The sequence below is a fragment of the Ovis canadensis genome, chromosome 20 (assembly GCF_042477335.2).
Source record: "Ovis canadensis isolate MfBH-ARS-UI-01 breed Bighorn chromosome 20, ARS-UI_OviCan_v2, whole genome shotgun sequence".
In the NCBI taxonomy this organism is placed as follows: domain Eukaryota; kingdom Metazoa; phylum Chordata; class Mammalia; order Artiodactyla; family Bovidae; genus Ovis; species Ovis canadensis.
In genome coordinates, this window is record NC_091264.1 from 26382927 (window position 1) to 26396143 (window position 13217).

Here is a 13217-nt window from a genome sequence, read left to right on the forward strand (position 1 = left end):
TTTCTCCTGGCAATCTATTACTAAGGCATAAAAAGAATGACATAATAGCATTTGCAGCAACATAACTAGAGATTATCATATTAAGAGAAGTCAGAAAGAGAAAGACAAATACCATATGATATCACTTTTATTGGAATCTAAAAAAACACACAAATGTTTACAAAACAGAAACAGACTCATAGATTTAGAAAACAAATTTATGGTTACCAAAGGGGAAGGGTAGGGAGAGAGAGAAATTAGAAGTTTGAGATGTGCAACTGCAGACTAATATATATAGAATAAATCACATGGTCCTACTGTATAGCACAGGAATCTATATTCAGCATCCTGTAATAAATCATAATGGGAAAGAATATATATGTATAACGGAGTCACTTTGCTGTGTAGCAGAAATTAACACAATACTGTAAATCAAATATATGTCAATAAAATTTTTAAAAATCCATCAGAAATGCATGCTTCAAGGATTTTGCAGTAAATTTTTACTCATCACTACAATCCAGTTTCATTTTCACTTATGTACTTATTTTTAATTGAAATATAATTGATGTACGATATTATGTTCCAGTGTATACCACAATCCAGTTTTAGAACAATTCTATCACCTCTGAAAATTCTCTCAAGTCCATTTGCATTCAGCCCCCTGGCTTCCACACTTAGCAGCAGGTAACTGCTTTCTGCCTGGATAGATTTGCCTAATAAGGTGTATAAGTTTTTTAAATACTTTTTTTGTGGGGGGGGCGGGGAGGGGGAGAGTGGCGGGGGAAGGGTGAGTCACCCGGCTACACTTGCAGGATTTTTTTTTTTTGTGTGCAGATCTTAATTCCCCAACGTCTTGTCAAGGCTATGGTTTTTCCAGTGGTCATATATGCATGCGAGATTTGGACTGTGAAGAAAGCTGAGCGCCGAAGAATTGATGCTTTTGAACTGTGGTGCTGGGGAAGACTCCTGAAAGTCCCTTGGACTGCAAGGAGATCCAACCAGTCCATTCTAAAGGAGATCAGTCCTGGGTGTTCATTAGAAGGAATGATGCTAAAGCTGAAACTCCAGTACTTTGGCCACCTCATGCGAAGAGTTGACTCATTGGAAAAGACTCTGATGCTGGGAGGGATTGGGGGCAGGAGGAAAAGGGGACGACAGACGATGAGATGGCTGGATGGCATCACAGACTCGATGGACGTAAGTTTGCGGGAACTCCGGAATTGGTGATAGACAGGGAGGCCTGGCGAGCTGCGATTCATGGGGTTGCAAAGAGTCGGACACGACTGAGCGACTGAACTGAACTGAACTGAATTCCCCAACAAGGGACTAAATTGAGGTACCCTGTCAGTGAAAGCGAGGAGTCCTAACCAATAGGCTGCCAAGGTATTCCTTTCTTTTTTAATATTTTTTTTCCAGTCTAAGTTTTAAAAAAATAGTTAAAGGAGATGGTGCAAAAGAGGTGCTATTTAAAGCAACTTTAATAGATTTAAAACATCACAAGTTAAAAGTTGTTTAATAGTAGGTCATAATTTTAAACAACTTAGAAAGCGTTATAAAGCAAAATCTTTAAAAAAGGAGGAAAAGTGAGAAGAGACTCCAGTTTGGGGAGGCTAAGACTGGGGTAAGAGTTCTACAAAGGGTGGGCAAGGTGTGACAGGAGCATTAGAGTGCCTGGGGCGGGGGCGGGGGGCAAATGCCGCACCTTGGGCTAGACCACCCTCACCTGGCCTAGACCACCTCACCTGGCCTAGACCACCTCACCTGGCCTAGACCACCTCACCTGGCCTAGACCACCTCACCTGGGCCATCGGCCGCCAAGCGCCCTCCTCTCGCGCAGGCGCAGTGACTCCCGCTTGCTGGCCGGGGCGGGCTGGGGGCGGAGCCCAAGCGAACATTCACATCGATCGTGAGTCCGTAGCGACTGCTTCTGTCTGTGGTGTAGGTATGGCGCCCGCGAGGAAGCCGAGAGGCGGCGGGAACCCACGTCAGGGTCCGGCCTTGTGCTGACTGCGACCTTGGTCCGAGTGGACTATGGGGGATCCCGGCTCCCTGGTCACGGAAGGCCGCGCGGGTGAACGGAGCTGGTGCTTGCGGCGAATAGGGATGAACGCCGAGTGGCTGCTGCTGGAGGATGGCAACGAGGTGAGGGGGAGGGGTCTTCTTGAGGCGAGGGAAGGGGGTTGGAGGAGGCCGGGGTCCCAGGGCCGCCTTGTGTCCGGGCGGGAGGGATGAACCGGAAGGAGTAGGTGGGAGAAGTAGAGGAGAGCGGTGAGGGGTGGGTCCTGGAGCAGGGAACGGAGAAAGGCGCCTGGTGCGAGCGGTTTGGGGGCGGCGGCGGGGGGGCGGTCTCAGGTGGGAGGTGTCTCAGGTGAGAGGTGTCCGGGGGAAGTAGGGCCGTGCGGGAGAAAAGATGGCCCCTTGGACGGCGCCCTAGGCCCGAGGGCCGAGCTGGGCCAGGTGTCTGGGTTGCGGGAAGGAGCCTGGTCGAGGGGCAGAGCGAGAGGTGAGCGTAGAGGCTGTGAGGACTGCTGGGGTTTCTAGGGGAAAGGAGGCGACTGAGTCTCACGGAGCGCGACGGCGCCCGCTCGGGTGGCAGAACTGGGAGGCGGAGCTGCCCGGACTTCCGAGAGTCACGGAGCTGCCCGGGGTCTGAGGGGGAAGCTCGGAGGACTGCTGAGAGAGGAAAGTTTCTCAAGTTTATTTTGAAAACGATTGCGAGTTTGGGGTAGTGTCCCTTAAAATACCCAGGCTTTAACTTAAAAGTGCCTTTTTCTTTATCAGTTCGTGAGAATTGGCGCTTTGATGTGGGCCACAATTCTGTGAGTCTCGGTACTGCCCATTGGCACCTTCTGGGTTGGGGTAGGGCTTCAGAAATATGAGAATTCTCTCCCTAGGCCGTTTATGACGTTCTCTGATGCTGTCATAAATGCAAAACAAAAACACTTGAGAGGTGAGGCACGGTTTCAGTTGGGGGCGGCTAGGACTGGGGTCGGAGAAGGCAATGGCACCCCACTCCAGTATTCTTGCTTGGAAAATCCCATGGATGGAGGAGCCTGGTGGGCTGCAGTCCATGGGATCGCGAAGTCGGACGCGACTGAGCAACTTCACTTTCACTTTTCACTCTCATGCACTGGAGAAGGAAATGGCAACCCACTCCGGTATTCTTGCCTGGAGAATCCCAGGGACAGAAGAGCCTGGTAGGCTGCCATCTCTGGGGTCGCACAGAGTCGGACACGACTGAAGTGACTTAGCAGCAGCAGCAGGACTGGGGTGGTGGTTTTACAGAGGATGATGGAAGAGAGGGAAGAGAGAATGCAGTCTACTTGGAAAGGATGGCTAGATCAGGGACCATTTTGGGGGTGACTGGGAACCGTTTTGGTTTTGGAAACAGTTGTGTGAAGGGCAAAGAGGTCTTTAGGTAATTTTGTATGTTTAATTAAATTTTTCCTATAAGTTAGGTAATCTCGGTTCAGTCTCTTGGGTATTTATTGAGTACTTACATTGTTTGGTGTAGTAGGAGAGGGATAAAGAATGAGTTCTACTCTCAAAGAGTTCACTGCTTGAATGGGAAAAGGAGGATTTTATACAATGAAGCAATTTGAGAACATCCATGCAGAGGCTAATCAAGTGCCAAGCTGTGGTTTATTTAGTATTAAGGAAAAGAAGGCAGCACGGTTGTCTGAGAAGGCTTTACAAATAGATGAGAAAAGGAGAGAATCAAAAGGCAAGGGAGAAAGGGAAACAAACACCCAACTGAAGGTAGAGTTCCAGAGAATAGCAAGGAGAGATAAGAAAGCCTTCTTAAGTGATCAGTGCAAAGAAATAGAGTAAAACAATAGAATCGGAAAGACTAGAGATCTCAAGAAAATTGGAAATGTCAAGGGGAACATTTCATGCATGGATGGGCACGATAAAGGACAGAAACAGTAAGGACCTAACAGAAGAGATTAAGAAGAGGTGGCAAGAATACACAGAAGAACTATACAAAAAAGGTCTTTATGACCCAGATAACCGCAACGGTGTGGTCACTAACCTAAAGCCAGACATCCTGGAGTGTGAAGTCAAGTGGCCATTAGGAGCATTACTACAAACAAAGCCAGTAGAGGTGACAGAGTTCCAGCTGAGCTATTTCAAATCCTAAGAGATGATGTTGTAAAAGTGCTGCCCTCAATATATTAGCAAATTTGGAAAAGTCAGCAGCCACCACAGGACTGGAAAAAGTTAGTCTTCATTCCAGTCCCAAAGGACAGTGCCAGAGAATGTTTAAACTACTGTACAGTTGCACTCATTTCACATGCTAGCAAGGTAATGCTTAAAATCCTTCAGCCTTACATGAACTGAGAACTTCCAGATGTACCAGGTAAATTTAGAAAAGGCAGAGGAACAAGAGATCAAATTTCCAGCATCTGTTGGATCACAGAGAAAACAAGGGAATTCCAGAAAAACATCTACTTCTGATTCACTGACTATACTAAAGCCTTTGACTGTGTGGATCTGTGGGAAATTCTTAAAGAGATGGAAATACCAGACCACCTTACCTGTCTCTTGAGAATCCTGTGTACAGGTCAAAAAGCAACAGAACCTGATGTGAAACAACAGACTGATTCAAAATTGGGAAAGTAGTACATCAAGGCTGTATATCATCACCTTGCTTATTTAACTTATATGCAGAGGGCATCATGCAAAATGCTGGGCTGGATGAATCACAAGCTAGAATCAAGTTTGCTAGGAGAATTAACCTCAGATATGCAGATGATACCACTCTAATGGCACAAAGTGAAGAACTAAAGAGCCTCTTGATGAAAGTGAAGAGGAGAGTGAAAAAACTGGCTTAAAACTCGGCATTCAAAAAACTAAGATCGTGGCGCCCAGTCCCATCACTTCATGGCAAGTAGATGGAGATAAAGTGGAAACAGTAACACATTTTAGTTTCTTGGGCTCCAAAATCACTGTGGATTGTGACTGCAATCGTGAAATTGAAAGACGCTTGCTCCTTGGAAAGAAAGCTGTGACAAACCGAGACAACGTATTTAAAAGCAGGGACATCACTTTGCCAGAAAAGTCCATATAGTTAAAGCTATGGTTTTCCCAGTAGTCATGTACAGATGTGAGAGTTGGATCATAAAGTAGTCTGAGTGCCATAGTATTGATGCTTTCAAATTGTGGTGCTGGAGAAGACTCTTGCTGCTGCTGCTGCTAAGTTGCTTCAGTCGTGTCCGACTCTGTGCGACCTCATAGACGGCAGCCCACCAGGCTCCGCTGTCCCTGGGATTCTCCAGGCAAGAACACTGGAGTGGGTTGCCATTTCCTTCTCCAATGCGTGAAAGTGAAAAGTGAAAGTGAAGTCTCGAGTCATGTCTGACTCTTAGCGATCCCATGGACTGCAGCCTACCAGGCTCCTCTGTCCATGGGATTTTCCAGGCAAGAGTACTGGAGTGGGTTGCCATTGCCTTCTCCGAGAAGACTCTTGAGAGTCCCTTAGACTACAAGATCAAACCAGTAAATCCTAAAGGAAATCAACCCTGAGTATTCATTAGAAGGACTGATGCTGAAGCTCCAATACTTTGACCACCTGATGCAAAAGAACTGACTCCTTAGAAAAGACCTTGATGCTGGGAAAGATTGAGAGCAGGAGGAGGAGCAACAGAGGTGAGATGGTTGGATAGCATTACTGACTCAATCGATATGAGTTTGAGCAAATTCCAGAAGATACTGAAGGACAGGGAAGCCTGGCACACTGTAGTTCATGGGGCCTCAAAGAGTCAGACATGATTTAGCGACTGAACAACAACATCCTAAGAACAGTCAGAGGAGGGATTAAAGTTCAGCCTTAAATGTTGCTAGATTTGGTGATTATAAAGGATTACTTGTATGCTGTGAATTGAAGAACACTTGGAAGATACCTGTGCCCCCAGATCTCTATCTCTTTCCGTGTTATCAGTGCCTGAAAGTCCACATTAGGCCGCCTTTCAGTTTGAGAGCATTGACCTTCCCTGCATGGCCCTTTCCAAAAGCATATACTTTGGGGAAGGTTTTTTTTAAAAAATAATTCATTTATTTATTTGATCTTAGTTATGGCATGCAGGATCTTCACTGCATCATGCAGGATCTTTCATTGTGGCATGTGGGCTCAGTAGTTATGGTGTGCAGGCTTTGTTGCTCCACAGCATGTGGGATCTTAGTTCCCCTACCAGGGATCGAACCCACATCCCCTGCATTGCAAGGCAGATTCTTAATCACTGGACCACCAGGGAAGTCTCTCCACTTTGGGGAAGTTTAAGAAATTAGTATTAACGATACTAATACCTGCATAATAATAACTATACCTTATTTTCTATAGGGCCAAACTTTCACATACATCACTTAATGCAAGCCCTGCACATGTACCACACCCACACACAACCCTATAAGGAATTTAATAGTCATGTTAATTTATTCTTTAAGATTCAGTTGCCATGGGAACTTATCTGACCGTCCAGTGGTTAACACTCTGCCCTTCAAGTGCATGGGGCACGGGTTCCATCCCTGGTTGGGAAACTAAGATTCCACATGCTGCACAGCCCACCCAACTCTCCCCACCCCCATAAAAAAAAAAAAAGAAAAAAGAAAAAATTTCAGTTGTGATGTATTAATTCATTACTTCTGAATAGCTTGGTAGCACTGAGAGTCTTGGGGAGGGTGCAGGGGGAAAGAGTTAAAGCCTCTTCAGCAAGGGCAAGGGGACTATAAAGTGCTCCTATACATATTTTAAACTACTGGATAATTTTTTGTGAGGTTACCTCTAATGGGGCTCTCCTCATAGGCCTGGCTCTCTGTAGTGTTGGATCTTAGGAAATGGTTCATACACAGCATGCATTGTATGAGCAGAGCTTGAGTCAAAGCCAAGACATGGTGTCTCGCTAATTGTAACAGTTCCCAGACCATAGCACAGGATGGTGCACACAAGATTTTAGGAGGTATACTGATACCATTTAGTTACAACAGCAGAGTAAGGTCAGTTTCTTGCCTTCCCAGTTCCCCCAAAGTCTCAGCTGTAATAATGAAAATTCCTCTCATTTCACTGAAGGAAATACTGTAGCAAATTGTCTGCTTGAATGGGTGTCTTTAAATTTCTTAAACCAATCCAGAGAGCTTGGTAGAAAAACAGATAGATTTATTGCAAATTAGCTAGTTCCCAGGCCCTATAAATATCTGTGCCTTTGGGGAAAACCATAGTATCTTCATTTTTCTGTTTTTCTTCTCTTGTATTTGGTTTTCACGAAGCTCTTTGCCCTAGTGGAAATCACTTAGTCGTGTCCAACTCTTTGTGACCCCATGAAATTCTCCAGGCCAGAATACTGGAGTGATAGCCATTCCCTTCTTCAGGGGATCTTCCCAACCCAGAGATTGAACCCAGGTTTCCCATATTACAGGCAAATTCTTTATCAGCTGAGCCACCAGGGAAGCCCTAAGAGGGTTGTTAAAAGGGAAAGGATCATCCAAGAGGAGTTGATGGTCATTTGGGATACAGTAGGAGTCATGCCTGGGCTTCTCCGGTGGCTCAGTGGTATCTGCCTGCAACGCAGGAGTCGCAGGAAATGCTGGTTTGATCCCTGGGTCAGGGAGATCCCCTGGAGAAGGGCATGGCAACCCATGCCAGTATTCTTACTGGAGAATCCCAAGGACAGAGGAGCCTGGTAGGCTACAGCCCATAGGGTTGCAGAGTCGGACATGACTGAAGCAACTTAGCATACACGCACGCAGGGGTCATGCCTAGGAGGAAAGCATTAGTAAAAGGACAGGGTAAGGACAGGATTAACTTGTAGACTAATACTGTCAGTAAGTGAAGAGGCTGGCACAACTTTGTAAATGGAAACAACCCATAGCCATTAGTTGATAGTTTGTTGGCATTCAGTTCCCCTGGGAAATTTAGTTTTATGTTATGAATGATGATGGATATTCAGATAAGGTCATGCAGACTCTAACCATGGTGTAGATGAATTATCAGTATATCAGGGTATATTCTAGGACCAGATAGTGAAGGGAAAGACAAAAAAGTGTTTCCTTCCTTTCCTGGATTCAGAGTTCATAGGCAATTTCAGAAAAAGCACTCATTATTCCCTTTTTTGTATTATTTTCTCCAGGCTACCCATAATGGCAGTCTGTCTCCCCTCAAATATTAAAGTGGACTATTGAATACTTTCTTGCTAGAAATAAAGCTACCTAAATGGAAATTCTTATTGACTATGGATGACAGATAAATCCTTAACATTCCATTTTTAAAGGATATGTGTGTTCAGAGGAACTTCTATAATTAATTTCCAGCAAACTATCAAAGCATTGAGAAGCTTCAGACTCAGGATTTTGGTTGAGGTAATCACTACATTTTAAAGGCAAACAAGTCAGATTTGTAAGGTTCCTGGCTGCTGCTCCGTGGTTTCCAGTGGTAATAACCCATTTTCCAACTTCTGACCTAAAAAACACCCACCTCCTGGAATCCAGGAGGACTCATAAGCAAGATCTCTTTATTCTTCCATTTATTCACAAATATTTACTGAGCAGAAAGAGGCTCTAAGGGGTACAGAAATACTGTGGTACACAAGATGGATAAGGTCCCTGATCATGAAATTTAAATTCTAAATATAAATTTAGAAAAATAAATAAAAGTAGACAAAAATAAGTGAAACAAGCAAGGTAATTTTGGATTGCGGTAAGCACATGCTACTAATGTGAAGGGATGCAATGGCGAGGGAAGGAGCAGGCAGCAACTTTAGATCAGGTAATCAGGGTTAGGCCTCTGAGGAGCTGAAACTTGAAAGATGGGAAGGAGCCCATGCAGATGTTTGAAAGAAGACTGTTCTAATCTGAGGAGACAGGTGAAAATACCCTCAGGTAGAAGTCAGTGTTTCTAACCATGATGTGAGATAAACTGAAGAGATAGAGGGAGTTAGGACATTGAGAGCCTTAGAGACTATGGAAGGAAGTTTGGATTATTAGAGAATTTTAAGAAAGGGGAAGACCTGGTTTAAGGTTTTTATATTACTACTCTAGCCACTGTGTAAAGAATGGGGGCTAGCACAGGAGCAAAAACGGCGTAACTAGAGGAAGCAGTGTGGTTTGGATTAAGATAGTGGCCGCTGATAGAAGTGAATAGATTTAGGGCATATTTGAATTCCAGCCAGTAGATTTTGCTGATGATTTGAATGTGGATCCGGATGAGGGACATGGACGGCTCCTGGGTTTGAGGCTAAGCAGTGGGTTGGGTGGTAGTGTGAGTTACTGAGATGAGAGTTTATGGGGAGGAAAAGATTGGGGCAAAGAGCTGTGGTGGTTTTTGAGGGACTGAGGACAGGCATGATTTTGAAAGAATTTCAAAAGGAATAAAAGGGGCAGCTTTTAGAAAACCATAGACTATTTGGCTTAATATTCACAGGTAAGGTTGGGGTTATAGATCATTAAAGAGGTGACTTGTGTACCAAGAAGAAAAAGCAAATTCTGCGATCTGGATTCCAGAAGAATCTAATTTCCTTCCTTCACAGGGTTATTATGAACTCGACTGGTTTGTCATAAAAATATGTTAGATGTGAACTGGGACTTCATTGCAACCTGTCCTTATGGATAAAATGGGAAATAAGGACTTTTTCATCTTTTGGTTGAACTATAACTGTTGAAAGTGAAGTTGCTCTATCTTGTCTGACTCTTTGCGACTCCATGGACTGTAGCCTACCAGGCTTCTCCATCCATGGGGTTTTCCAGGTAAGAGTACTGGAGTGGGTTGCCATTTCCTTCTCCAGAGGATCTTCCCCACTCAGGGATCGAACCCAGGTCTCCTGCCCTGCAGGCAGACGCTTTATCCTCTTGAGCCACCAGGGAAGGCTCAGCTGGTAAAGAATCCACCTGCAATGCCGGAGACCTGGGTTCGATTCCTTGGTCGGGAAGATTCCCTGGAGAAGGGAATGGCTACCCACGCCAGTATTCTGGCCTGGAGAATTCCATGGACTGTATAGTCCATGGGGTCACAAAGAGTCGGACACGACTGAGCAACTTTTATTTCATAACCGTTGAAGGTGATCGCTGAGTTGTGTGGTAGAATGTTTACTAGGCTGTCCTGAGAGCTTTGCCTTTGGTTGCAGCTTATTTTAATCTTTTTATCTGTGTCTTGAATGAAGGTACAGAGGGCATCATATCAATTTGGTGGGTGACTCAAAGCTGGAAGAGATACTGAGTATGTCTGATGGCAGATGAAAAATTTAGAAATGTCTTGACAAGCTCATGATAGGCTGAACTAACAAGATGAAATTTAATAGGAATCAATTGGTCCTGCACTGGAATCCAACTAGTCAAATATAGGATAGAAGAGACATGATTTAGCATAAAAATTCTTAGGGGAGGGTTCAGTTCAGACACTCAGTCATGTCCAACTCTTTTTGACCCCATGGACTGTAGCACGCCAGGCTTCCCTGTCCAACTCCTTGCTCAAACTGTGGTCCATGAAGTCAGTGATGCCATCCAACCATCTCATCCTCTGTTGTCCCCTTCTCCTCCTGCCTTCAGTCTTTTCCAGCATCAAGGTCTTTTCCAATGAGTCTGTTCTTCAAATCAGGTGGCCAAAGTATTGGAGTTTCAGCTTCAGCATCGGTGCTTCCATGAATATTTCCTAAAGGACTGATTTCCTTGAGGATTGACTGGTTTGGTCTTGCAGTTCAAGGGACTCTTGAGTCTTCTCCAGTACCACAGTTCAAAAGCATCACTTCTTTGGTGCTCAGCTTACTTTCCTTATTTCTTTCAGGGGAAGATTAGACCAAGAAATCGAATTATTCCTAAGCCTGAGGATACATTGACAGTGCGATATATCTGCCATGAAAGCCAATGCATTCTGTGCTCCAGTGATAATATCTAGGACTGGGAAAGTGATACTTGCATCAGCTGTGTAGTAAAAATTAGGTTTATTTTTCTTGATGTGGCATCTAGGAATAAAAATAAACCAGGGGTTTCTTCACAGACCCATAGGATGGCAGAAAGACTCAAACCTATGCCGTGGAGGTACATTGAAGTAATTGGAAACACAGGGGCAAGAAAAGGGAAGATTCGATAGATACTTCATAGCTGCCATGTGAAAAGGGGGGATTGGAGATTTTTCTGGTGGTGCCCAGAGCAGAGCCTGGGCCAAAGAATGGAATTTATAGGAAGAAAGAGGCCAAGTTAGAGCCATTAAAAAACTGGAGAGACTGTCTTATATAGAAGCTATAGTTCTTGGCAGTGTTTAAGACTAGTTGATGGGGGTGTGTAGAAAGGAATCCTCCATCCTATGAGTGGCCTTTCAGAATCCGAAGATTTAACTTCAGGACCAGGGACCAGGTTTGATCACTCAAGAGCTTTTGTACAGCAGAGTTTTATTAAAGTGAAAAGGGACAGGAAAGCTTCTGATGTAGACATCAGAGGGGGATGGAGAACCCCCTTTCCTGAGTGTTAACAAGCGAGTTATATACTTTTTAACTAGTTATTACAATAAATCAAAAGAATGTCTCAAGGTTGTAAAGATCTTACTAGACCTACTCCCATAATTTACATTTTAAGATAACAGGATTAGCCAGAAGGTTTTCAGGAAGGAGAAACTGTCCTCAAGCAGGATACGTTGTTGTTATATAATCCTTAGTACAGAGTTTAAACTGAGTTGTTGTGTAATCATCAGTTCTGGGCTTAAAGGAAAAAATGTTTTATGTGACTAAGACTAAGGAATGTAAAGGGAAAAAAATAGTTTGTCCTTTCCTCCTCCTTGAGAACCCTAGACCCCTGTCTCTGCTTCAAGAGCCCCAGATCCCTTTCTCCTCCTTGGGGACCCCGACTTCTGATCAGCCTGCCTAGGAATTGACTCTCATTTGGCTCCCATGGTAAAGCGTCTGCCTGCAATGGGGGAGACTCGGGTTCAATTCCTGGGTTGGGAATGTCCCCTGGAGAAGGAAATGGCAATCCACTCCAGCACTCTTGCCTGGAAAATCCCATGGACAGAGGAGCCTGACAGGCTACAGTCTGTGGGGTCGCAAAGAGTCGAACACGACTAAGCGACTTTACTTTCACTTTCACCAACCTTAATACTCTGGCTGCTGCTGCTGCTGCTGCTGCTGCTGCTGCTGCTGCTGCTGCTGCTGCTGCTGCTGCTGCTGCTGCTGCTGCTGCTGCTGCTGCTAAGTCGCTTCAGTCGTGTCCGACTCTGTGCGACCCCAGACGGCAGCCCACCAGGCTCCCCTGTCCCTGGGATTCTCCAGGCAAGAATACTGGAGTGGCTTGCCATGTCCTTCTCCAATGCATGAAAGTGAAAAGTGAAAGTGAAGTCGCTCAGTCATGTCCGGCTCTTAGCAACCCCATGGACTGCAGCCCACCAGGCTCGTCTGTCCATGGGATTCTCCAGGCAAGAGTCCTGGAGTGGGGTGCATTGCCTTCTCCGACTCCATGGCTAACTCTGTTCAACTATCTCATCACAGCTTTTTGCCTTTTTCTACTCAGTGGCTCCAGTGGCAAATGAAGGAGGAGATGGCCAATGACCTATTTGTGTTTCGTGGGAGTCTGGTTTCATAAGTCAAGACTTGTGAATACTGCTGGTTGACGAGATGGTAAAGGACCTCCTTTTCCAGTGCAGTGGCTGATTGTGTCTCTTACTTGTTATTATCTTCCTAGGTGACTGTAGGGCGAGGATTTGGTGTTACATACCAGTTGGTATCAAAAATCTGCCCTCTGATGATTTCCCGAAACCACTGTATTTTGAAGCAGAATGCTGAGGGCCAGTGGACAATTATGGACAACAAGGTACAGTAATCCACAGAAGCCTAGTTACTTTTATTGGATTTTTAAAAATTTTTATTTATTTTTAACTGGAGGATAATTGCTTTACAGTATTGTGTTGGTTTCTGCCATATATCAATGTGAATCAATCATAGGTATATGTATATCCCCTCCCTCTTGAATCTCCCTCCTGCCTGTTTATTTTTAGGTTAGCGTTTTTTTCCTCTCCAAAGGTACAAAATTAAAAGATTAAAAAATATATCTTATACCATAGCTACTTACTTGTCTTGCCCAGAGATGACTACTTCTCTGTGCTGCCAGAGGTTAGATTATGTCAAAATAAGTTACTTTGTAAGGAGCATCTGGGCTTCCCTGGTGGCTCAATGGTAAAGAATCCACCTGCCAGTGCAGGAGATGAGGGTTCAATCCCTGGGTCAGGAAAATCCCCTGGCGAAGGAAATGGCAACCCATTCCAG

The 13217-nt window shown here is 44.8% G+C and overlaps 1 protein-coding gene across 13 annotated transcripts in view; it reads left to right on the forward strand.

Moving 5' to 3' along the window:
• The first annotated feature begins 1845 nt into the window (after positions 1-1845).
• RNF8 (ring finger protein 8) overlaps positions 1846-13217 on the forward strand; it is a 36541-nt gene continuing 25169 nt past the window's right edge. For 3 of the 13 annotated variants that reach the window (XR_011251419.1, XR_011251418.1, XR_011251420.1), the window contains exons 1-2: positions 1861-2124; positions 12637-12765. Coding sequence is in view for 7 of the 13 variants with exons in the window: in XM_069564246.1 (XP_069420347.1) it covers positions 2014-2124; positions 12637-12765 (240 nt within the window). In the remaining 6 variants the exon portion in view is untranslated. Of the gene's footprint in view, positions 2125-2205; positions 2486-5519; positions 5632-12636; positions 12766-13217 lie in introns of those variants that run through there. The other 10 variants (XR_011251422.1, XM_069564250.1, XM_069564246.1 and 7 more) reach the window with 9 other exon arrangements.